Source organism: Talpa occidentalis, unplaced genomic scaffold (assembly GCF_014898055.3).
Source record: "Talpa occidentalis isolate TD23 unplaced genomic scaffold, MPIMG_talOcc4v2.1 talOcc4.9, whole genome shotgun sequence".
Lineage (NCBI taxonomy): Eukaryota > Metazoa > Chordata > Mammalia > Eulipotyphla > Talpidae > Talpa > Talpa occidentalis.
In genome coordinates this window covers 41,534,314-41,560,218 of record NW_023605305.1, presented here as the reverse complement: position 1 = coordinate 41,560,218, position 25,905 = coordinate 41,534,314, and the positions used below count along the sequence as shown (strand labels likewise).

At 37.0% G+C, this 25,905-nt stretch overlaps 1 protein-coding gene across 1 annotated transcript in view; it reads right to left on the bottom strand.

The window, feature by feature from the left end:
- ZNHIT6 (zinc finger HIT-type containing 6) overlaps positions 1–25,074 on the bottom strand; it is a 48,690-nt gene extending 23,616 nt beyond the window's left edge. The window contains exons 1-6 of the mRNA XM_037499168.2: positions 24,251–25,074; positions 22,934–22,999; positions 22,740–22,846; positions 22,560–22,645; positions 20,979–21,082; positions 2,718–2,786 (exon numbers count right to left, since the gene is read on the bottom strand). Coding sequence (XP_037355065.1) covers positions 2,718–2,786; positions 20,979–21,082; positions 22,560–22,645; positions 22,740–22,846; positions 22,934–22,999; positions 24,251–24,903 — 1,085 coding nt within the window. The 5' untranslated portion in view covers positions 24,904–25,074. The remainder of the gene's footprint in view (positions 1–2,717; positions 2,787–20,978; positions 21,083–22,559; positions 22,646–22,739; positions 22,847–22,933; positions 23,000–24,250) is intronic.
- Between the last annotated feature and the right edge of the window lie 831 nt (positions 25,075–25,905).

Sequence of the window (25,905 nt, the reverse complement as noted above, 5' to 3'; positions counted from 1 at the left end):
CTACTGTACTATATATCCTTATCTGTAAAATCCTTTCACTGTCTTTAGTTTGGTATGTAACTTCAAGAAGATAAACTCGCCATTTGCAGCAACATGGATGGAGCTCATAGGGATAACAAGTGAAGTAAGTCAAAAGGACCAAGATAAATACTGGATGGTATCACTTACACGTGGAATATAGAGAAACTAAACTAAGGGTCAAAAGGCAAACTTAAAAATTAACCCTTGAGAATTCTCCTACACTGCTGGTGGGAATGCAAACTGGTCCTACCACTCTGGAAAGATGTGCGGAGGTTCCTCAAACTACTAAAAATGGAGCATCCATATGACCCAGCAATTCTACTCCCAGGAATCGACCCAAAGGACACAAAAACATTAATTCATAGGATACCTGCACCCCTATGTTTATTACAGCACTAATTAAGACATGGAAATAACAACAATGCCCAAAAATAGATGACTGGATCAAGAAGATGTGGGATATATATACAATGAAATAATATTCAGCAATCAAAAAAGATAAACTCATGCCATTCACACCAACATGGATGGAGTTAGAAGGGATTATGCTCAGTGAAATAAGTCAGAAGGATAAAGAAAAATATTGGATGGTTTTGCTTATAGGAGGAATACAGGGGAACCCAATAAGGGATCTGAGGAAAAATAATAACAATGAATTAAAAAAAAATTAACAGGCAACTATAAATCAGAGACATTGTGCATAGGAGAGGGAGGGAAAGGGATCAAAATGGGAGGGAAGAGCACAGGAACTATGGCAATGGTGCACCGGTGAATGGCAGTGGGAATTCTATAGGGACTACACGTGAGAGGAGAAAGCAAACACTGTACAAAAATGAACATTGATGTAAAATATATATAACTACATTAAACATATATAGAAAAATTAACCCTTGAGAGCTGACTATAGAACTGAAGTCTACAGAGGGCGGTACGGTGGGAGGTAAAGGGAATGGAGCACAATGGACTATGGTGGTAAACTATGGGTGACTCGGAGGCAGGCATACTATGGTGGCGATACCTGAGGAGGGATCTTATACTTCCAAACCACCAACAATAATGTAAGCCAATGCTACTTCAATTAAAAAAAAAGTTCTTCATTAAGAGACAACTCAAATCAAACAATGGGCAAGTCTTTCCACATTGCTGCAAAATAGACACTTTTCTAAAGAAGACATTCAGACAGACTAAAGACAAATGAAAAATTGCTCAACATCATTTATTATAAGGGAAATGCAAATCAAAACCACAATGAGGTAACACCTCAATCCTCTGATAATGGCCCATGTTAAAAAGAATGGAAACAAACATTGGTGAGGATGTAGTGAAAAAGGAACTCATCCATTATTGGTGGGAATGCAAGCTGGTACAGCTTCTGTGGAAAATGGCATAGAGGATTCCAGAGAAAATGAAAGTGTAAATTATATATGATCCAGCAATATTGCCATTAGGTATTTATCCTAAAATTTTGAACATTCCAATGTTAAAGATTTGTATACACCTATGTTCATAGCAGCACTAAACACAAATGCCAACTGATGGGATCAACCTAAGTGCCCTCCAACAGAAGAATGGATAAAGAAATTGTGGAATATGTACTCAAAAAAATACTACACAGCTGTTAAAAAAGATGAAATAGTGGTTTTGGGGACAAAATGGATGAACCTCAAGGTGATTATGTTCAGTAAAATAAGTCAAAAAGTGGAAGATAGATATTCTACAGATGAGTGAAACCAGCTGTAGAATATAAATAACGAAAAAACATACACAGGCAAAACAGCAGGAATATATCTTGGACTTAGTGAAATAAGTTAATGGTTACCAGAGGGACTAGCGTATTGAAAGGGGAAGGAGGAGGAAGACAGATGGGGTGTTGGCACAGGTGGTCTGGCGGAGGGTGAGTGGAACACATGCACATATGGTGGAGCAGAAATGTAACCCCCAAACAAGGGAAAATAAAGGAAATTGGAGAGGTCATTTATGCATAATATAGATATATGCAAAATATATTACTTAAAAAGCAACTTTACAGTTTTCCTAATCCAAGGAACCAAATGGTACACAACTATTAAAATTTTTAAATGACAACTGAAGATGTTCAATATGAAAAAAAAGTAGGATAAAAAACTATTCATATACACTAACCTCAATTATGAGTATTCGCATATACATGTCTGAAATTTTTTTCCCTGTGGGACACAGTATGTATGATGTTAATAATAATCTTTGTGGATAATTTTGGATATTTTTCACTTCCTATATAACCACTTACCTTAAATAGAAAGTTTTTAGCCCGTTTGAATTTCCCCGCACCTCTCTCCTTCATCCTGCTCTGCCTCCTAAAGTAACTATCATTTTGACTTCTGAGCTAATCCTTTCCTAAGTTCTACCTCTGTAGTTTCACCGCTATCATTTTCCTAAAACAGTTTAATTTTCTGTTTTCTTTTCATATATACAAACAATAATACCCCATGAGTATTCTTCCTTAATTTGCTTTTTCACTCAACATTATTTCTAAGACTCACCCATGTGGCTGTATATATTTCATTCATTTTCAGTGGTAGTTAGCATTTTACTATATAAATATACAATTTTGTTACCAATTTTACTATTGACAGCACATTTAAGTTAACAATTTATTATGAAAACAGACATAATAAAAACAAATTAGTTCTTAGTAGAGAGTGGTGATGTTATACCTTTTTTCTATGTACACAGCTTGACTCTGAGGAAATTGAAGCTTCACATGCCAACAAAATTGTTGTTTTCTAAGAGAGAAAATAATTATGTGAGGATCAAGGCAGATAAAAGCTTGAACACATAGGAAACTTGCTGAATTTTCATTTTAAGATAATAATTGTAAAAGTATTCTTATAACTTAGCAACTTTTCTACTAAGAGCTATTTTCTCTTATGACTTTAGAGGCTAAATTTTTTAAATAATATACTTAAGGATTTTTAAGAGGAAGAAATTTAAGTAAAGCAGTCCTGAACTCTAAGGGCTTCACATTCCCAAATCAAAAGGCAATTTCTCATAGTTCAGGGGCTTTTGAGATCCATGTGCTACTACTTGAAGTTTACAAATAAATTTCCTTATGACTAACAAACAATGAGCTGATGTCTTTGCCTGACTAGTCTGGAAATGAGGTGAATGAAGTATTGTCCAGTTGAGACCAGCTGGCTACAAATACACTCTGAGCCATGAGTATGCGTATTCAGTAGCAAAACAGTAGACAACAAATTGGTTGCTAAGCAAAATGCACTCTGAGAGAATCCCTTTGCTTTCAGGTTTAAACTTTGTTTTGATACAGTTATCAATAGTAATAATTCACTAAAAGTCTAACTTAGAAAATGACCACATTCTATTTTAATATTTAACACTTCTGAATTTGTTGACACTAAATATTCCTTTTGAAAGATGTTTAATGCTAAAATATTGAATCCATTACAGAAATTTAAATGTCTTCAAACATGATGGTTTTATACATGCTTTCCTTACTTAGAAAAAATTTCTAACAGCCCTTTGGCAAATTAATGCCTGGCAGCATCTCCAAGCAATGGTTAGCATCTTCTAATAATTAATAACCTATTAGGCTATTAATTTATAGGATTTAGTAAATGAAACTTGTGATGTTCTAGTGCAATGTTACTTCAATTAAAACTTGATTGTAAATACAACAGTTGTTGACTTTAAATAATATTGCAAAATGAAAACACCTGGCAATATTTGTTATCTGTAAAGCAGGCATAGCATACATAATACTACCATCAAGGGTCTAAGAGATACCACCCTTCTTTCTTAGTAAGAAGTTAAATTGAATTTTTCATCATATTGCAGAAAATGACTTCTTTCTAAAAATATTTATTTTTCCATGTTAAGTTAGAGGGGTAAAAAAGATGACAAACTTGTCATCTTGTGGAATTGTAAATCATACTCAATCACCCCAATCATTGCTTGAGTAATTTTAAGAACCACTCACCTTTCTTAATACTCAGTAGACCCTGAATACCCTCAGAAAGTACTTAACATTCCAAAACCAAAAAGAAAAGTCCTCAGAAGTAATTTTATTTGCCACAGTTAACTAGTTATGGTTTTATCAAGGCATTCAATACTGTTTTATTACATATACATTGTTAAATTGTGACTATTATAAAAATCTTTTGGCCTTAGTTCAAACATGAACAAATTTCAAGACTATTTACCATTAAAAAATGTGATCTTGCAATATTTCAAAAATAAAGAAAAAGAAAACAATATACTCAATGTATCCAAACGCAGATGGTTTTAACCAACTTGCATAATGCCATATATTTTTTTCTAAGAAAAACAAAAAAGGTCACTGATAAGATTGACATCCATTGTGCTGTTCCTGAGCTGGGTATGTATCTTACCATCCATGGTTTTATAATTTTAAAATATAATTACAGATTTACAAACAACATAGTATTTGGAGTGATATTAACATCTGTTGCAAGATCACCACTCTAAATATCCTATGCCTTACTTTTTCACTTACATGTTTCAGAGACCTATTTATGATAATACATATATATTAATTTTAACTGTTATATAGTATTTTATTGTATGACAGCTGATCAAACCTTCCATTTTCTACTTTTTTTTTTTTTTTTACAGATTTATTTATTTATACAAGAACCAGAGTACAGGACAGATGTGCAGGAGGGTGAGAGGATTCACCAGAGACAGAGTGGGGAAGAGAAAAGGCAGAACTACTGAAATACACTGCTGAGCAGCGGGCCAGACAGGAGAGGTCTGCCTCACCATGTGGGCATCTCCCCGGCTGGTGGGGATTGAACTGCACTGCAGAGGCTGCGGACAGCTTCACAGCGCTGTGCTCAACCGCCTGCGCCACCAGGGAGGCCCCATTTTCTACTTTTCAACATCATCTCCAAGTGTGTATTTCACTGTGCAAGTGTGATGTACACTATTACTGCCTCAATTTTTTTACCAGTTGTTCTTCGATTAAATCATAATTAAGAAAAAATACAGTATCCCTGAGTGGGTCTATTATTTACCTCTACTAATATAGAGAACTAAAAGTTAACTTCATTGAAAACCTGCCTGTACTTTTTTGCTCTATGGTAGTATGAAAGGTATTTGAGAACAGTAATTCAAAATAAAAGATTTAAGTAAAAGAATGGACAAAGAGAGATTGAAGGGTGCTGAATAGAGTTCCCGAAATGGGTGAGTTAATTATCTCAAAAGTTGTTTTGAATTAGTTAGCATTCTTAAAATTCATGCAGTCCTCATGTGGCAATCAAATGTCTTCCTAAGACTCAAAGAATAAAGATTTTCATAATTACATACAATGATATACATCCCACCTTAATAAATACACCAAAAGCCAACAACATTATTTGTGAGAATGCCTGAGTAATTTTTTATCTTTATTTATATGTCTTCTAAAAGGAGTCTGGAAAGGAAAAAAATTAAAGTTACTAAAGCTTCAATGAGTATGCATAAATATAATTGTTTTTGTATTCTGAATTACTATCTAAAGATGAATTCCAAGAAGTAGGATTATAAGGGTAGAGCAGGGTTTCTCAACCTTAGTATTACCAACATTTTGGATCAACAAACTCTTTTTTGGGGTGGGTGAGAGGGGAACTAACTTTGCATTAGCGAATGCTAATAGCATTCCAGTCCTCTACCCCACAGATGTCACCAGTAACACACACACCCTCAACCTGTGACAACCAAAAATGCAACCAGAGACTGCAAATGTTCTGTAGGAGGAGAATTACTAGGATAGAGGTTTGAACATTTATTGTTACTCTGACTACTATTCCCTAAATTCAACAAAATGCCTTCAACTATAACGTAATTGTGTCCTTAGCATATTTATCAACGTTCTCAAGAATGCAAACACTGAACTTAGAATATTCTGGGCAACTCAGGGACCCCCAGGTATTATGCCTAGAGTATGATGATAGACTGGCAAAGTAAAGGTGGCAATTATTAAACCTAATGTTCCCTCTGGACAGCCTGACAAAGTAACAGAAACACTGAACTCTTCTCTGAGCCCCATGAAGCTCAACTATTGACGCATAGAAATGCTTTTTCTCTTTCCAAATATCAACACACACACACACACACACACACACACACACACACTCTCAATGGGGGTAGTATCAGCTCAAAGCAGGCATATATTGGTACACAGGAAGGTAAAACAAACAAACAACAAACACTTAGCTATCATATGAGCTGTGGTCCTATAAAACCAGATATACTGTATATCCTTGGTATCAAAAATGATAGGGGTAGGGGGTAAATGTTCCACAAGCTCCTTGAGAAGTGATAAGGAAAAAAAGCGCTGAGACACAGATGGTAAACATAAATGGGGAAAATAGTAAATGAAGAAAATATTATTCACTCAGTTTTAGGGAGTTAATATAGGACACTGATTTAACAACTCCTGCTTACTAAAACTGTTAAGGACCATTTTCTCATAAAGTTTCAAGAAAGTAATGTGGATGAAGACACATATTTGGTGGGAGGGAAGATTTATATCCAAATAACTCAATTATTCTTCTGAGTTCATGATTAAAAAAATGCTGATTTTTGTATCTGGAGCACTACCATAATTCTAAGGAAGAAGATCAGAAGCTTTTACATGGCACTACTCTCTTGATATATGAGATGTGCAAGTCATTTATTACCAAATAAGGTAAATAGAAATGAAATACCTTTATCTATAAGACTTGCAAAGATGTTTTTAAAATAAGAAATGCTGGGGAAGCAAGGCAAAAAAAAATTATTGATAGTAGTATAAATTTATGCAAGCTTTTCTGGTGGTTGAACATCATACAAGTTATAAATAAAAACCCATAATTGAAAAAAATCACATATTTTAGTGTCAACAGTTTTATTACCAGGAATTTATCCCAAGGAAATAATCAGACAAGTAATGACACAGGTACAAAATATCTATTGTCCAATGTACCAAACATTAAAGCAGAAAAAACAATAGGAACAATTTAAATGATAATCAGAAAAGAGATTAAATAAATCATGGTAAATCTATATGATGAACTTAAAAATGAGGTAAAATTATATGCATTGAGGTAGAAAATGTGCAATTTGAATGATGACATTTATATTTAAAACATATTCACACATGTGTGGCCTTCCTGGGGGGCAGGTGGTTGAGCACAGTGCTGTGAAGCTGTGCACAGCCTCTGCAGTGCCGGTTTGATCCCCGCCAGTTTCAGAGCAACCCACATGGCAAGGCAGACCTCTACTGTCTCGACCGTGTATTTCAGTCAGTCAGCCTGTTCTGTTCCCCACTCTGTCTCTAGTGAATCCTCTCACCCTCCTGCACATCTGGCCTGTACCCCAGTTCTTGTATAAATAAATAAATCTTTAAAAAAATATATATTCACAAATGTATTTCCATGTATAAAGGATACATGCCAACTTTTAAACTATGGTTGTTATTTGACATTATAAAAGGAATTAATTCTTATTTCATATGATTTAACAAAAAAAATTGACAGAGTTGTTTGTTATTTTTTATAATCAGCAGAGAGAAAATATTTTTCATGGGAAGTACAATATGGCAGTCACAGCAAGGACAGGAATAATTTTCACCTTTTAAAATTATATTTTAACAGCTTCAAAGCTACTTCTTCAAGAAATATGTTACATATAAAGGGTGGATTCTAAGAACTGTTACTTCTTTTTTTTTTTTTTTTTTTTTTTTGTGGGACCCTCGCTGGTGGCCGGGGAAACAACCGGCACTGCAGAGGCTGCGGGCAGCCTCGTAGCCCAGGGCTCAACCGCTGTGCCACCAGGGGAGGCCCAAGAACTGTTACTTCTAATGCAACATTTAAATATTTATAATGAGTTTTAAAAATAATTTATAATATATAATTATATAACTATAATAACATTATATAACATATACAATACATTTATAATATAAATGAGTTTAAAGAGCTTTAAATGAGATTAAAAAAACCCAACAATTCTGAGTTCTATAGGCATGTGGGACAAAAAGAATATGAAGGGATAAGCACTTCTTTTTAAGGCAGAGTCAACCACCAACCCCAGGCACTGCATTTTTCTTTCATATCACTGTGATATCCTTTCATATCACTTTACATGAAAGTGGACTTTTTTTTTTTTGACACTATATATACTGAAAGCCAGGGCAGAGATTATGTGGACTCTGAATCTTACTCTGACTCTTAACAATTTATTACTTAGAATGATCTTGAGCTAAAGACATAAATCTTCCTGTACCACAGGTTTCTCACAGCAAAATGAGGACAATAATGGTATTTATCAATATATCACAGGATTAAATGAGTAAATACATGCCAAGAGTTCAGAATATAAATTCAAAAATGTTAGTTACTGTTATTATTACTACTATTATAATCCTGCATTGAATTCAATGGCCTTAATTATGAGACTTAGAATGGAAATACTGACAGGGCCTTTAGCTGAGAATATTTTGTCATGAGTTCATAACCAAGCTCTACCTATACTGCATTTAGTGGCTAGAGCTGAAATTGGACATGTGGGTTATTATCTGGCTATAAAAGGGCCTGAATGTTTTGAAACACATTATGGATTTTATTCCATGGCTAATGCACCAATAACAAAAGTTTTTAAAGATGAGTGAAATGAAGGTTTTAGAGGGAGATCCGCTATCCTCCTACTTAATTCCCTAAATAATGTTTCTACAGTGTAGTTAGGACATTAACTTTTCAGCTTTTGCATACAGATAAATAGTGAGGAGAAGTACTTTTCTACTTCTTTTAAGAAGCACATTGAAATATCAGTTCAAATACGCCTCACATTTTCACTACTGCTTTTTAAAAACAGGTGGTTCTATGAGTTAAACTAATGCCAGACTTTCACATGTCTGATCTTCAGAATACTACACCACTAATTAAGATAGGAAATTCTACAGGTTATGGAAACTACTACTGGATCCTTTACCAGAGGACACTAGCAAGTAGCAGAAGTAATAACAGCTTATTTATTAAGTGCTTTTTATATGCCAGACATTATTCTAAATGTTTTACACATATTCATTCATTTAATTTTTATAATTCTATGAGGTAGATGGCTTCATTTCATTTTACAGATGAGGACTCTGAGGTAAATATAAGAAAGTCTTTCCTCCTCCAAGGTTATTTTTCAGTTGGAAATTAGTCGAGCTGTGATCTGAACCCAGACAGTGTGCATTAACTTTGTAGAGTCGAAGCTCTAATTTTCTATACTTTCCAGAATTGGAAGCTATAATAAATCATATATTTTTCTGTTCTGTTAATTCAAGTATATCTTAATTATTTTTCATTTTAAATATTTGCCTCCATATTTTATAATATCTTAAGAGATATAGTAGACATTGTGACTGTCTTGCAATCTCTAACTACCATTCTCCTTCCTAATCCATCCCATACGTTGAGGAACGGACCACAGGAGTGTGCACTTACTTAAGAAATCAATTTCCTCTATTCTCCTAGACACAATGGCTCAGAATTGGGCAGATCACCTATATGGCCCAAATCATGCTAAATTTCAGGTTTCCTGTCTAGTAGTGCTGGGAGAGAAGCACTTTTGGAGGTTACTGTAACCCAAACCATAACCAGGAGCAGCCTATGACCATGAGCAGTCAGCTGACATCAAAGATACAGTGTAAAATTGACAATAAAGTAGATCCTTGATGATAAAAATTGAGTCATTGTATCTACTAACCTGAAAGTCTATCCAGTTTCTAGTCATAGTTATAAGAGCCATATACCTTTTATTTTGTTTATTTTTACTTTTATTTATTTATTTTTAACATTTATCATTTTTTCACATTTTTTAGATAATATTTGCTTCCCCTCACCCCCTCAGATTGAATTTCCTTCCCTAAGGCACCTGTGCACCATCACCACAGTCCCCTGTGCTCCTCCCTCCCTCCCTCTCACCCCTCTCCCTCCTCCTCCCCTGCACTATGTCTCTGGTTTATAATTGTCTGTTTTTGCTTTTGGTTTGTACTGTTGTGGTTTGTACTGTTACTATTTTTTTTACACTGATGTCTTATTTGGTTCCCCTATATTCCTGTTATAAGTGAAACCATCCAATATTCTTCTCTTTCCTTCTGGCTTATTTCACTGAGCATAATTCCGTCTAGCTCCATCCACTTCACTGCGAATGGCATGAGTTTATCTTTTTTGATTGCTGAATAATATTCTTGATCCAGTCATCTATTTTTGGGTACCAGATACCTTTTATATTAAACCTCAAGCCAGTCTAAAATGGGTATTTTATTTCAAGTAACATAAAGCACCCTGATACAAGAGATTAAAGTTTTCTTCTTTTTAGGTTTCATCTTTCATTTATAAGCAACAGAAAAAAAAAAAAAGGGCAGGCTGATCTACAAATTATTAACTGTTATGACATTTGGAAACAGCAAATAATTACTTGATGAAATTTCAAGAAAAAGCATTTTATTTATTTATTTATTTTATTCATTCATTCATTCATTCAAGCACTGGGTACAGTCAGAAGCACGGGAGTGTGAGAGAATTTACCAGAGCCAGAGTGGGGAACAGAACAGGCAGACTGACGAAATATACTGCTGAGGGGAGCAGTGGGCACGGCAAGAGAGGTCTGGGTGCCATGTGGGACCCTTGCCGGGGGCCAGGGATTGAACCGGTGCTGCAGAGGCTGCAAGCAGCTTCAAAGCCCAGCGCTCAACCACTGTGCCACTAGGGGAGGCCCAGCATTTTGTTCTATTATCAGTTATAAAATCCAATACCAAGAATTGAAGCCTTTCAAGGAAAAATCAAATATACACGCTTCTACATAATCCTTTGGTTATAGGTATTTTATCTTTTAAAATGTATTTCAAGATCAACATTTCAAGTCAAAAATATAATTGTCATAAAACTAATCCATCTATTTTATTAGGATTAGTACCATTTAAAGCATTTTTTGAAAGCATACAAAGGACCAGATCTATGTAGTTACTTAGCACTGGTTAAAATTTCTGGAATTGGGGAGAATGAAAACCTAATTTTTTATGCCAGTAATATTATTATATTTGTTTTTAAAAAATTAGTGTCACCACTATATAATATAATAAACAGGTTAAGTATGTGGTATCAACTTTAGTAGACAGTACATTAAGAAATGGATGTAGTAGGCAAAAATTAAAATGAAAAAATACTTTTTATTTTTCTGTTTCAAAGAACTGCACTTAAAGCAGTTCTCAACTAGGAGTACCAACCTGCGGAGTGGGGCCATATGGAAATAGTTGGGCAATTTTTGTTCCAAGATTGGGAAGCACTTTAGGTATTTAGTGGAGAGGTATGAGAAAGGCTAACTTTCTCAAAATGCATGGGAAAGTCCCACACAAGAAAAAAAAATGTCCTGCTTAAAATGTTAATAGAGCCCCTACTAAGAAACACTAGACTGCAGAAAGGAGAGCAGTTATATTATGCATACCAAAAAATGAATACCAGCACTAAAGGCCACCATCTGTTTTATATTAACTGTGGAAGAAAGTATGTACTATAGGAAGTCAGGCAAAGGAGAACTGCAGAAGATGAGTTACCATGTGTATTTTCACAGAAGTTAGGAAATTTGCAATGGGAAGGCATTCTAGGATGAAGAATGGTGACCAGTTTGTGAACATTTACATGGATATATTAAGAAATATAGTGGGAAAGACTATGAAGACCTAGATTTAGTATGAAACCTCATAGGAATAGGGAAATTTCCAGCTAAAAGTCTGACTATCTAAACTCCCTGGCAGGCATATTAGGCCCTGCATGCCTAGCTTCAATGGGGCAGTCCCCAGTCTCATCCATATTACTCACCAACTCCCACCCTAGTTTCAAGACATACCAAAATGCTTATTAGCTTAAGTTTGCTCTTTTGTTCTTTTGCAACTGACATTCTTACCACCAGACCACCCTTTCCCTGTTTAGATAAAAACCCACTCTTAAAAAGCCTTTGTCCTTCAAAAATTTGCTTAAATTCTATTTTCTCTGAGAGATCCTGCTTGGCCCCAACCTCTGCTCTCCACCAGGGTTGGGGCAGTGAGTCTTTCTGTTCCCAAAGAACATTTGACGCCAGAACATTACCTACTCTATGTTGTAAGTTTGCTAACATGTCTTCCACTGGCTGAAATATATGAGAGCAAGGCAGTGAGTTACTGGCATTTAGAGGTAAACATAAGAATCAACTGGAGCTCTCCCCCACCGTCCCAATTTAAGACTTCACTTTTTTAAGAGAAGATTTAGGTCCACAGCAAAATGTGAAAGAGATACAGAAATTTCTCAAATAGCATCTGCCTTGAAACATGCATGAAGCCTTTTTAATACAAGTACCTAAGCTTTACCATAGGCCCAATGAATTAGCAATTCTGTTAGTAAGATTAAGGTATCTATATTTTGAAATTGCAAGTGAAATTTCACCTACTGGCAATTCTGCCTATTGCCAATGAAGGTATCTTGAGGCACTAATGACTTCTGTGGGTATAGAAGCATTAAAGGACTCTGAGCAGGGTACCATCATAGTAAAAACACGTTTTAGAAGGATGGTCCTGGCAGCAGTGTATAACAGTCACTGAGGTAAAGAGATAATGAAGTTAGTGAAAGCACATAGAGGTTCCCCAATAATAAGGTGAGACAAAACAGGGCCTGCACAAGAGAATACAAATATAAATACTAAAGTCAAGGAAAGGCCAAGAGACACATTCCAGAGACATGTCAGGAAGCAGCAGACTTGGTGAGTGGGGAAAGACCTCCTCAACTAAACCAGTCTGGGGATGCCAAGATGATCAAGCATATTTGGTTTTCCATTTCTATGAATCTTTGCTAACTGTAGCTGTGAAAGTCATACCCTCTGTGATGCTATGTCTCAGAAACTTTCTTATCTCTGTCTACATGGCCACAATTAGGAAACACCTGATTGGGAAATCATTAGGCTTCTATTTTTTCATACTGTTTTTCTAAGTCCCTATTATTACTCTGAAATTCTTCCATCAAACAGGACCAAAACTGTTATGGCAGAGACACTGTCCAGCTAAACATTTGCAATTAGTGAACAAGTTTCTATTGCGCATCTATTATGTAATCCCCCCAAAATTTATTTGTTCCTATTATGACCACAACTGCTAAGCCCATGATTTCCTATTCCTTTGCTAAAATTAGTTTGCAGCAAATTATAACCAAGTATTATTTATGACACTACACAGAAAAAAAAAAAAAAAACCTATGCTCTATTTTAAGAAATATATCACTACACATTGTTTAAGAAAAAAATGTGCCACTGACAATAATACAGAAGTGGATAAGTATGCCACTGCTGCAAGATAATTAGAATGCAGTAATTTTATCCCAATAACAAAAAGTAATTTTTGAATCTGTAAAACATTATTTCTTTACAAGAGGGACATCTAGTGGCTAGCTTCTAAAACAGGACTGGAGTCAAACATTATTCACACTGTTGTTTAACAACAGTCTGAGAGGGACCCATACACAGGGATCTAAGATTACGTCTTTCTCAACAATTGAGAGTTAAGAATTCAAAGTTATAAGCCGAAAGTGGTTAAGGAATGGTAAGATGGTCTGGGCTGCTTAGAACTGAAGTAAGGTCATGTAGAGACCAATTAGGGGAGAGGAGCATCAAAGTTGGGTCATTCCTGGGAATGGGTGACTAGCCCACATGCAAGAGTTCAAGTCTGGAGTTAAGCTAAAGATATTTTTGGGGAGGGGTCTCTCTCCAACTCCTTTTTTCCAATTGATAAGTAAAAGTGCATTTCCCACATTACTGTCAAACTCTCAGATCCAAATGGCTGGGAGGAGGAGGAGAGAGGCAGGGACAGGGGAGGGGTTAGGGGTGAGGGAATATGAGGGACTTACATGACTAAATGAGACATGTTATCTAAGCACCACCAATAGTCTCCATGTTTGATATCCATGGCTTCCTATAGCAAAATACTAAAATAGAACTGAAAAAGTGGCAGTCATGGATAAAAACATGGAATTTAATGTGATTCTATAAGAATATTTTTCAAAGATGGTATTTACAAACCCAAATATATAATGGTTATACCAATATCTACCAATGTGTATTTTTAAATTATTATTTTAAAAACTCATCTATTCTTCAAATAAACAATATATGCACATGATCTAAAATTAAAAATACAAACAGGCATATAATCCCATCCCTGTACTGTCTCCTTCCACCCAATTTTCCCCTCTTCAATAACCATGGTTACCCATTTACAATATAAGGATATATCTATATAAAGTTTATTTTTCACACAATGGTGCATATATTAAACATGGTTCTATACCTGTCTTACTGTATCTGGAAACCATTAGCACATTTAGAGCTACTTGATTATTTTTGCATTATAATTTTTTTTGAAACAGTCCACTAATGACATTTATATTCATATTACTCTTATACCATTACAAAGTTGCACTGAATATCTTGTGCATATTTCATTTTCTGTATGTGTATCTGTCAGATAAATTCCTAGAAGCAGAACTACTAAGTGAACAAGTAATTATCATGCCTTCTTGAACTACCTCTTTGCACCACTGACCTTACCTTTGCACTGAGGTCATAGCTTATTTTCAATTGCTTGGGTAACATGGTAAAGAGGTAATATGAAAACCTCTCAGTAACATTCATTAAGAAATCCTAGGTAAATAATGAACATACTGAACTCATCAGCAAGGAAGAAAAATCTCCAGAGGTGAAAAAGAAGCAAGAGCCTAAAATCATAGCCAGAAGCTGAAGCAACATCTGCTCTGGAGGTCTTTGCCAACATTGGTTACCAAGAGATTTGTGGGGTTTTTTTGTGTGTGTGTGTGTTTTTTTCCAAAAGATTTATTTATTTATGCATACAAGAAGTGGGGTACAGGCCAGATGTGTGGGGGGTGAGAGAATTCATCAGAGACAGAGTGGGGAACAGAACAGGCAGATTGACTGAAATACACTGCTGAGGGGAGCAGAGGGTGAGTCAGGAGAGGTCTGCTGCACCATGTGGGTAGCTCCCCAGCAAGGGATTGAACTTGTGCTGCAGTGGCTGCAGATAGCTTCATAGGTTGTGTCCCAACCCCTTGTGCCACCAGGGAGGCCTCGAGATTTGTGTTTTAACAGCCACTGGGTGACATGAGACAAGGTCTCACTGTCTATCACATAAGCTGGATATATCAAATAAGATCAATTCATAAAACCACTCAAAGGGTGACCTAGAATAATCCTGACCACTAGCAAAGGGAGATAACAGGAAACTTATTGATCTTAGTTTAGGTAGAGGGAATGGGTGGGGGAAGGTTTCAATTGAGTATGCCTAACTTGGGCCTCCCCTGGTGGCGCAGATGGTTGAGCACCGTGCTGTGAAGCTGTCCACAGCCTCTGCAGTGCTGGTTCGATCCCAGCCGGCTGGCTGCGGAGAGTCCCACATGGCACGGCAGACCTCTCCTGTTGTGCCTGCTGCTTCCCCTCAGCAGTGTATTTCGTCAATCTGCCTGTTCTGCTCCCTGCTCTGTCTTTGGTGAATCCTCTTACCCTTCCGCGCATCTGGCCTGTTCCCCGGTTCATGTATAAAATAAATAAATAAATCTTAAAAAAAAAAAAAAAAAAAAAAAAAGAGAATGCCTAAGTATAGCTTCTTCCTCAAATGGGCTCGGGGTGTAGGGGTCAAAAGATTACCACTAGAATGGTCTAAGAAACTTTAGACTACAAAATTAAAGAGGGTTGTAGATTGGTGCCAAGCAGTATCTGGCATAAACAAATGCATACCATTTTCACATAAAGTCCAGACGAACATGAGATCACAATTACATTTTTGGGAACAACAAGAAGGAGGAAACAAGCCATCATAATCAAGAGTTAGTGGAAACAGCAAACAGTGGTAATAGACTTTCAAGAAGTGCAGATACTGAATTATTTATACAGATGATAAATGTCCTAAATTACTGAATTTAAAAAAAAAGACTTTAAAACATGACAAAGGAATACAATTCTACCTAAAAGACAAGACAGACTTGGAAAACAAACAGAACTTATAGAAATGAAAAATATTACCGACACAAACAAAACTCCTCAGGGAGTTTTGGGCTAAAGATCAGATTAATTAGACACAGCTGAGGAGAGAAAAGTGCCTTGGATGAAACAGTTGAATAAATTATCCAGAAAATCAGAAAGACAGGAAAAGAAATAAGATTAAGATAATGCATTAGAATTTTCCAGAGTTGTCACATTCAGAAAGTACAAGTTCCAAGGAATAAATAGAAACTATACCAATACACACACCATAGTGTAAACTGCAGAGAGAAAACTGTCCAAAGCCAAAAGTGAAGAACTTAAAAACAACAGAAAAAGAAAATGACCTAATAAGTCAACAGTGTTCTCAACAGTGGCAAAATAAGTGAAAAGGGAGTGGAATAAATAATTGAACTAAAGTAAAAATAAATACCAGTTTAAGATATTTCAGATAAATTATCATTCAAAAGTTAAGGTTAAGTTAGTTACATGATTCCACATGTATGAATTTTTGTAACAGGAAAAACTCATCTTTAGGAGAAAAAAATTAGAATAGGCTGGAAGTCAGGGTGACATTAACTTGGGAGGGAGAAGATGGTAGGTATTCCCATGGGAAGCTGCAGAGACTTCTGGAGTGCTGGTGGTGGCCATTTTTTGACCATGGTCAATAGCTCCTGCAGAAACCTGTGCTACTACAGCACTTACTGCATCAGTTGTTACATAACCTATTAATAGGGCAACATAGTAATTTAGGCGCAAAGGTCCATTAGTTACACTTAAAAGAGGTCATTAAATTTTTTTTCAACTTTTTATTTTGAAATGATTTTAGATTCTATGGAAAACACCACAAAGAATTCTTCACTCATATTACTCAAAAGTTACATTTAAAATGTAAACATCTTCAATTTGAGTTTTGCAGAATGACTGAGTCCACTTACCGTCATCATTTATTCACTATAATGTTAGATTTGTAGGCTTCACCCAAAAAATTATATTTCTTGATTATGCATTACTGCCCTGGACTTACTAGGGGTGAACATAATAAATAAAATAAATATTCCGTATCTCCAAAGATTTCAGGTAAGGGCAGACCTTTAATTATACTTGTGTATTATTTACTAAGTGGTAGGTAGTGCCTCAGGTATTATTTAATTCTTTTAACAACCCAGTAAATTAGATCTTGCTCAAGATTACATGATGTTAGTAATGGCAGAGGGTATAGTCAAACACAGATTTCAAAGTTAAGCACTTTTGAAAGGAAGTGAAAAATAAAGCACTGAAAACGAGTGCCCTAAAAATAAAATACTGCAAGTGTAGAAGGTAAAAAGAATATTTGAAAAGATTTAGTATCTAAATCCCTTTTTTCTCTCCTCCTAGCAAATAACACTACAGTAACCTAAAATATTGGTCATTTTCACATGAATGGCTGATAAAAAAGATATTTCTAAAAGTCTTCTTTTTCATTTTATTACCCTGAAAGTGAAATACCATAAAACTTATGCACTACTTTTGAGCAATAAAATTTTCTGCAATCCTGATTTTTATCATAGTTATATGACCCAATAAAAGATTAGAAAAATTAACTGAAAGTATGTCTTCTGCATTTATCTAAATTAGTGGTTCTTGAATAGGGGTGACTGGCTACTTGCTCCTACCCCTCAACCCCCTCATGGGACATCTAGCAATGTCTAGGGATAATTTGTGTTATCATGACAGCATATGTGTAAGCACATTATGTGAGCTACCAACATTTGGTGGGTAGAGCCAGGGATATTGTTAAACATCCTAAAATGCACAAGGTAGATTCCCACAACAAAGAAGTATCTGGCTCAAAATGTCAACAATACCAAGATGAGAAATCCTTCCCTGAAACATTGATGAAAATGCTGAATGAGAATGAAGAAAATATTGAGACACACTAAAGAGATTTCTAAGTTGACTACCAATCAACTAACAAGCAATATTTTTTAACTATGGCTTTCAACTAGATAGGAACTCACCTTATTGCATTATTATTTACCCAATATCTAAATACAGATATTTTAAATTCAGTTAGTAGCAAAACCATTTTTCATTTAAAAACTGTCATGAAAAATATAACAATAAACAAATGTAAAAATTCAGTCACATAAATCTGAATTGTTTTTTTTCACTGAAACAATTCCCAAAATGTTTCTATGAATGAAACATCACCTTACCACAACAAATTGAATTAATTCAAACTGTTACACTTGAATTTTAAGATATCACTCCAACATACATAGCAAATCACTATTACATGAAAGAAAATTAAAATATCTTTACAAACTAGCAAGTTAGCAGCAATTTTTTTTAAAAGAGAAAATTCTGTGCTGGTGAGATGTTTAGATACATATTCTCATATGCTACAAATTAAAATAAAAACTTGGTAAACATTGGCTCAATAAGGAAACATGAAATGTTATCAGCAGTAATTTCTACACAGAATTATAGGTGCTATTATTTTTTCCTCTAAACTGTTTTTTATTTTTAAATTTTTTTTTAAAGATCTATTTATTTATTTATATAAGCACTGCGTACAGTCAGAAGCAGAGGAGGGTGAGAGAATTCACCAGAGCCAGAGTGGGGAACAGAACAGGCAGACCGACGAAATACACTGCTGAGGGGAGCAGCGGGCGCTGCAGGAGAGGTCTGCTCGCCATGCGGGACCCTCGCTGGTGGCTGGGGATCGAACAGGCGCTGCTGAGGCTGCAGGCAGCTTTGCAGGCCAGCGTTCAACTGCTGCGCCACCAGGGGAGGCCCTCCTCTAAACTCTTTGTTATGAGGATATATCACGTTTATGATTACTCTTATATTCTGATTTCTTCTACCTATCAGTTACTCCCTAAGTGAATTAATACATTGTCACAACTCTACAAGGTAACATCATTAGCTTTCTTTTACAGATGTCCAAGAAGAAATTCACTCTAAAGTCCATCATGCACAGTTATTAATCTACCAATATCGCAGAAAAACACTAAAGATCAAAGTATGTCAACTATAAATCATTATAAATTCATGAGCAAAAGGCATAATGCAAGAAGAGTTGAAATTGCCATTTGAAAGAAGTAGGCATTCCAAAATAAGAGTGCAAATTTGGTTTGTTAACTAGAAAATATACTCAATGAAATATTCTCATTAAAAACTTCCCACATCTATCACATATCTAGAGACACAAAATTCTGTATCTGAGAATATATGCTTTTTAGTGCTGAGAACTAAGTTCTGAAGACAGTGATTTTCTTCATAAACACATTTCATATTTGAGAAAGAACAAATCAGTTACATTAAATTTCAAAAGAATTATGTCAATTTCTAAATATGCCAGATCAAAAAGTACAGCGGAATCATCTATTTCATAAATATGAGGCATTACCTTTCTTTAAAAGCCAACCAGGGGCCTCCCCGGTGGCGCAGTGGTTGAGCGCTGGGTTGCGAAGCTGCCCGCGGCCTCTGCAGCGCCAGTTCGACCCCTGGCTGCTCCCCGGCCACCGGAGGAGGGTCCCGCATGGCGCGCAGACCTCTCCTGCAGCCCGCTGCTCCCCTCAGCAGTGTACTTTGGTCCTTCTGCCTGCTCTGCTCCCCACTCTGGCTCTGGTAAATTCTCTCACCCTCCCGCGCTTCTGACTGTACCCAGTGCTTGTATAAATAAATAAATAAAAATAAATAAATCTTAAAAAAAAAATTAAAATAGTCTCTGTCTCTGAAATAATTAAAAAAAAAAAGGCTAACCAGGAGAAAAGAAAAGCACTTTTACAAATATTTGTCTGGAAACATAAAATAAATTCATAATACCACCTTCTAATAATATCTTTTGAAAAGTTGTAGGATTTATGAGAATAACAATAATACTCATGAGTCTGTCTTTTCAACTTTTAGAGTGGTAAAACTGGAAGGGAACTTTTGAGTTTTCCCAGTCCAAGCCCCGCATCATACAGATAAGCTCAGAGAAAGGAGGTGATTTGCTCAAGACTTTAACAGGCTACAATTAACTCAGATTTTTTATTTTAAATTCAAGTCTTGACTTTTGAAAAGTATTATCCAATAATTTAGTTAGCTTCTTAGGATACTTTAGTTAGCTTCTTAGGATCCCATTCTTCTCTGAAATAATGGGGCCTAGGGTCCTCCCTGGTGGCGCAGGAGTTAAAGTCTCAGTGCTATCAAGCTATCACAAGCTACTCTAGCATGAGTTCGACCCCTGGCCAGGGAGCTAACCCACATGGCGCAGCAGGCCTCTTCTGTCTAGCCTGCTGCTCCCCTTATCAGTAGATTTCACTACATCACCTGTTCTGCTCCTTACTCTGTCTCTGGTGAATCCTCTCACCCCCCAACACCTCTGACCTATGCCCCATATGCATAAATAAAAATGTCTTTAAAAAAAAAAAAATAACGTGGCCTATTTCAATCAACACTATCAGGAAGTGGCAAACTAATCTCTGTTGCAGTATCTTCAAAGATTCACAATAGAGTAAATGTTTTCAAAGTCCCCTTCTGCCCCAATGCTGGCTCAAATGAAATCTAATTTGGAATTCCAAGTAGAAAGCATTATAAAAGGCAAGCTGATGTGGTTAAAACAGTATAGGGCTCCTGCTTTGACTCATCCCTCTGCCTGAAGCCTCTGAAATATTTCCATGGTATCTTAGGTCTCAGAGACAGAAAGAGAAAGAAAGAGACAAGACAGACAGACAGACAGACACACACACACACACACACAAGCTCAAATTTTAATTAGACTCACACGACACATAGTTACTGTAAGTTTTTAAGTACTTATTTCCAATTTGTGTGTATGAACCAATAACAAACAGCTCAGAAACCACACTTTGGGTAGCAATGCACCAAAAGGATATTCCTGATCAAATCAGAATACCTTAAATATTAATAAGGAGATACAAACTTACTTCTTATCAAAAAATGTTGAATTCTCTTTTCTTTTGGTGAATCCATTAGGTAGAAGTTTTAAGTTAATACCTTGCCTTCGGGCACGATTTTTCATAAAGTACATCTAATCAAGAACAAATAGACAAATCAATTTAAGTGCTTTAAATGTCAAAAGTAAAAGAAAAAAAGGGCTCAATAATATAAAAGTTAATATTTACTAAATACTTATGTTTCACAAACTATGCTAAACTTTAGTATCTCAGTTAAACCCCCAATACTATAAGATAGGTACTATTATCACCCCTTATTTTAGTAAGAGAACTCATGAGATACCAACATTGTATTTCAGAGAAGTAGAGCCTGTATTTAAACCCAGGTCTGTCTAATTCCAGAGTCTCTACTCAACTTTATGCTCCAGAAGCTGAAAGAACTGTATGGGGATTAGGAAAAACACAAGTCATTTGGCAATCATAGGGGATATCTACACAGTTCTCTCTTTACTGATGGTTTCAAGCCACATTTAGCTACATACATGTCTAATTTCATTACTAGCTAAGTAGCTCACCCAGTAGTTTTAATGGCATTATCCAAGCCACCATCATTTCTCACTTGAACCACAGCAGTAGCTTTATAACAGGCTTCCCTGCTTCCAATCTTCCACTCTTGCCCAATAAAGTCCATTTTCCAGAAAGCAGCAGCTCTTTCATCTTTCACAAAGCAAATATGCTCAAAACCCTTTCATGGGGTTTTCATTTTCACAAAGAATACAATAGAAGCCCGCTCCAGTTTCTCAAATCTCATGTTTAACATTCTCCTCTTTACTCACTAGGCATCAGACCCCTCATTTCTTTCTTTAAGATTTATTTATTTTTGCATACAAGAACTGCGGTACAGGCCAGAGGTGTGGGGAGTGAGAGGATTCACAGTCAGAGACAGAGTGGGGAACAGAACAGGCAGATCAACTCAAATACACTGCTGAGAGGCACAGCGGGCGAGTCAGGAGAGGTCTGCTGTGCCTTGTGGGATGCTCCCTGACTGGCCGGGGATAGAACTCATGCTGCAGTGGCTGTGGATAGCTTCATAGGTTGCGTCTTAACCCCTTGCACCACCAGGGAGGCCCTCATTTCTTCTTTAATTCCTCAAACATACCAACTTCATTCCTGTCTCAGGGATTTCACTACTTTCGCTTTTGTCTCTACCTAGAAGAGTGTTCACCAAATGTTCACATGACTGCCACATCCCCATCATTCATATTGCAACTTAAATAGCGATCATTTTTCAGAACCTTTTCCTGACCATTAAACAGTCAGTTTACCCTCACAACTTCCCTGCAACACCATTCTCAATCTCTTTAATCTCCTGAGCTTTCTTTATTTTCTACATGCACTTAATTCTACCTGAAATTACATTGTTCCTCTACTCATCTCCTGTCTCTTCCCCTACAATACAAGCTCCAGGAGGGGAAGGGCTTTGTTTTATCACTACTGTATCCTCAGTGACTGGCATAGCACTGGATTATGAATGCCATAATTTTGAGTGAAAAAATTAATCTAAGTGATTTGAAAGAATTCTAACTAGAATGGATTAGAAGAAATACTTACATGCTTATTGCTTATTGGTCTTTTCAAGAAAGTATCTCTAGAAATATGGTCTGCTGTTCTTGCCACGTCTTCCAAAAATCGATAATCTAAAAATTTCAAAATAGGAAAATAAGCAAATGATATATGCCCATGGCCCGGAAGTATCAAAAGTATCAATCAGCTATGCATAACACGGCTTACCACTTAGGAGATTCATTTCAGTAAACTGTTGTATTGAAACATATGCAGTCTTATCCCGAACTCCATTACATGTGAAGTCTGCTTTGTGTTTCTTGACACAGGGCAAACTGAAGGAACAAAAAGAAGTTGCTTTTAACACTCTGAAATAAGAAAGGTATAGATAGAAATAATAAGGTAGGAAATTACATATGTACCTGCAGGAATAACGCATACAACGTGGACATCTGTACTTTGCTTCTTCTGTACCACAAGTTTCACACCTACAAAAGCCCAAATGAAATTTAGTAAACTATCCAATATTAATTCCTCTTATTTATAAACTTTGAATGCTAAATCAATTACTCATTACAATGAATTTACAGATGTGTAGTTTTGGAGAATGAAAGTAACTGAAAAAATACTTGATAGCTGTCAAACACTGTTGGAATTTCTCCTCTAGGAAACCATCTCCAAATGACAACTACATTGACAACACTGCTAGTGCTATGTAATTCAAGAAAATACACATCAAACTTAATAACCATCTTGCTTTGACTTTTTACACTATGAACAGAGAACTTATTCACTTGTATTTTAACTTGTAATTCCTAGCACAATGTGTCAACGATTATGTATGAGTACACATACCTCGTAGTTCAATCCATGAGCTATATATCTTAAAGGCACCAGAAAAGAATTTAAGTCAAACTTTATATAGAGAGGCAGCTGCATCTTTTCTCCTTATTTTCACACTCAGCCTAGATGGGCATCAAAATTATCTATAACTTGACTTCAACTGCTCTTCAAGGAATACTAACAACAAATCTATAGCTACTTCTGTATGACCCATTCTGCTCTAGTCTGTAATAGTCCCAGGAATCTGACCATTTGTTAATTTCCTACACTGTCTCACATGGTCACACAACATAAAGAAATTTAATCAAAAGCAATACATATTTGTAGTACCCACAGCTAAACCACACAATCGAATGGGTTTAAGTGCATTTGTGTCTAATTTTAAGTTAATCCACTTTGTCATTACGGTTTTATAAGAATTTTCCTCATCTTTATCCTCTCTCAAAGAAATAGTGAGTCAAAAGCATAAGTCCTACTCCCTCTTGCCCCCCTGTAGTGTGTCTCTGGTTTATAGTTGCTTATTGAAACAAGGAGGTGTGGGAATTGTATGGGGACTATAACCAAGATGAAAATGCATACATACATTGTGCAAAAATGAAAAATGATGTAAAAGTATATAAAATTTTTTTAAATAATTTAAAAAAAGCATAAGTCAAGTCAGAGTCACCAAAATTTTCATTCTAAATGTGGCAAAGACCACAGGACACTGAACCTCTCATGTTCATTAGACAACACTTACATTCTCAATTCCCCACTCCCCCCTCCTACCACTCAGGGGTCTCAAAGTTGGGCTTAATTTTCATTATCCCACACCCTGTTCACAGTGTAGTTTCCTTCAATCTAGCAAGAGAGGAGTTCACCGTTTTACATGCCCCATGGATTTCTTCTTTTCCTACCTTGACATAGCCAGTTTCCGCTTGCAGCCCACAGGCAGATTTATCTGAAGCTCTTCTTTCACCTTTGTATCATCCATCACTTCTTTCTTTGGGCAATATTTCTCTTCTTTTACACACACTTCATCCAACACCTCCTCCTTTTTTATGTCCTGACCATCAAACATCTCCTGTTTTATTTCCAAGTTATCCTTCTCTTCCTTCAGTTCCAGCCAGTCCACACTCTCTTCTTTCACCTCCACTTTCTCTTTCTTTACTTGTAGCTCATCTGCCTTCTCTTCTTTCACCACCAAGCTACTATCCACCTCCTGTTTCACCTCCGATGTGCCCGGTTTCTCCTCCTTCACGTCAGGTGCATCCTCCAGCTCCTTCTTCACCCACTGGCCGCCCAACATACCTTCTCCCATCTCGGACCAGTCCATGACTTCTTGCTTCACAACCGTTAGGTCCACTCGCATTTCCTCTGCTCTTTGTCCACTTCCCTCCTTCCCATCACCTGTCAGTCTACTCCCCATCTCTGCACAGATGGCCTCCTCCATCCTTGCTACGACCCTGCCTCCCTCCTCCCCGGACTGGGACTCGGGCATTCGCGGCGCCCCCTCGGCTGCACGTTGATCTTCTCCCGACGTCCCTTCAGTTTCACCAGCAGAATCCATCGAGTGACTGCCCTGGGCTCCCGCTGCCACTCTGTCTTTCAAAGCGGCTGTTCCACGTTAAGAGGAATGAATTACTCGCCGGAACGCCGACAGAGCTCCACGTGGGGGACCAAGAACCCGGAGCGATGAACGCCAGCCAGGTTCGCTCTCCCAAGTTGTCGTAAACTGACGCTTCCGCGCCTCTTCGCTTTACGACTCTCAGCTCTCTTTACGGCTCTGCGGCAGCCGGGCGCGGATCCTTGGGGAGGATCTGCGTGAGGCCACGCCCACTGTGACTTCCGCCTGCGGGGCGGGCTCCGCCAAGCCCCGCCCCGGAGGAGGGCGCCACGCCTCCGTCCTCCAGGCGCGCGCATCCTCCCTGGCGTGCCAGTGCTCCCGGGCGCGCCTGTCCTCCCAACGCCCTCTCCCTTCTCTGAAAAGGAAGCCAGGCGGAGGGCAGAGAAGCAGAACTTTTTGTTTTTGAATGGGAAAACCCACCCTAATCTGCATTAATGATTAAAGCTATTAAAGTATGCAAATGGATTGTACTACGGGATGTAATTGTGAAGATTAAATGGAATCGTGCACGGGTATCCGCTGGCTGTAACTGAAAGAAAGACAATATATTGCCTCTATTAGTACTGGAAGACCTGATAGGTTTTAGGCAGGAAAGAGCATTAATTTTTTTTTAAAGATTTATTTATTTATGCATACAAGAACTGGGGTACAGGCCAAAGGTGCAGGGGAGTGAGAGGATTCACCAGAGACAGAGCAGGGAACAGAACAGGCCGATCAACTGAAATACACTGCTGAGAGGAGCAATGGGTGAGACAGGAGAGGTCTGCCTCATGTGGGTTTCTCCCTGGCAGGCCGAGGATTGAACTCGTGCTGCAGAGGCTGCAGATTGCTTCACAGAGTTGTGCTTAACCCTTGCGCCACCAGGGAGGCCCAAGAACATTAATTTTAATTCTCTTAATTCTTTGTCATTAACAGCCTGTCATTAGCCTATTTCCCCATTTCCAG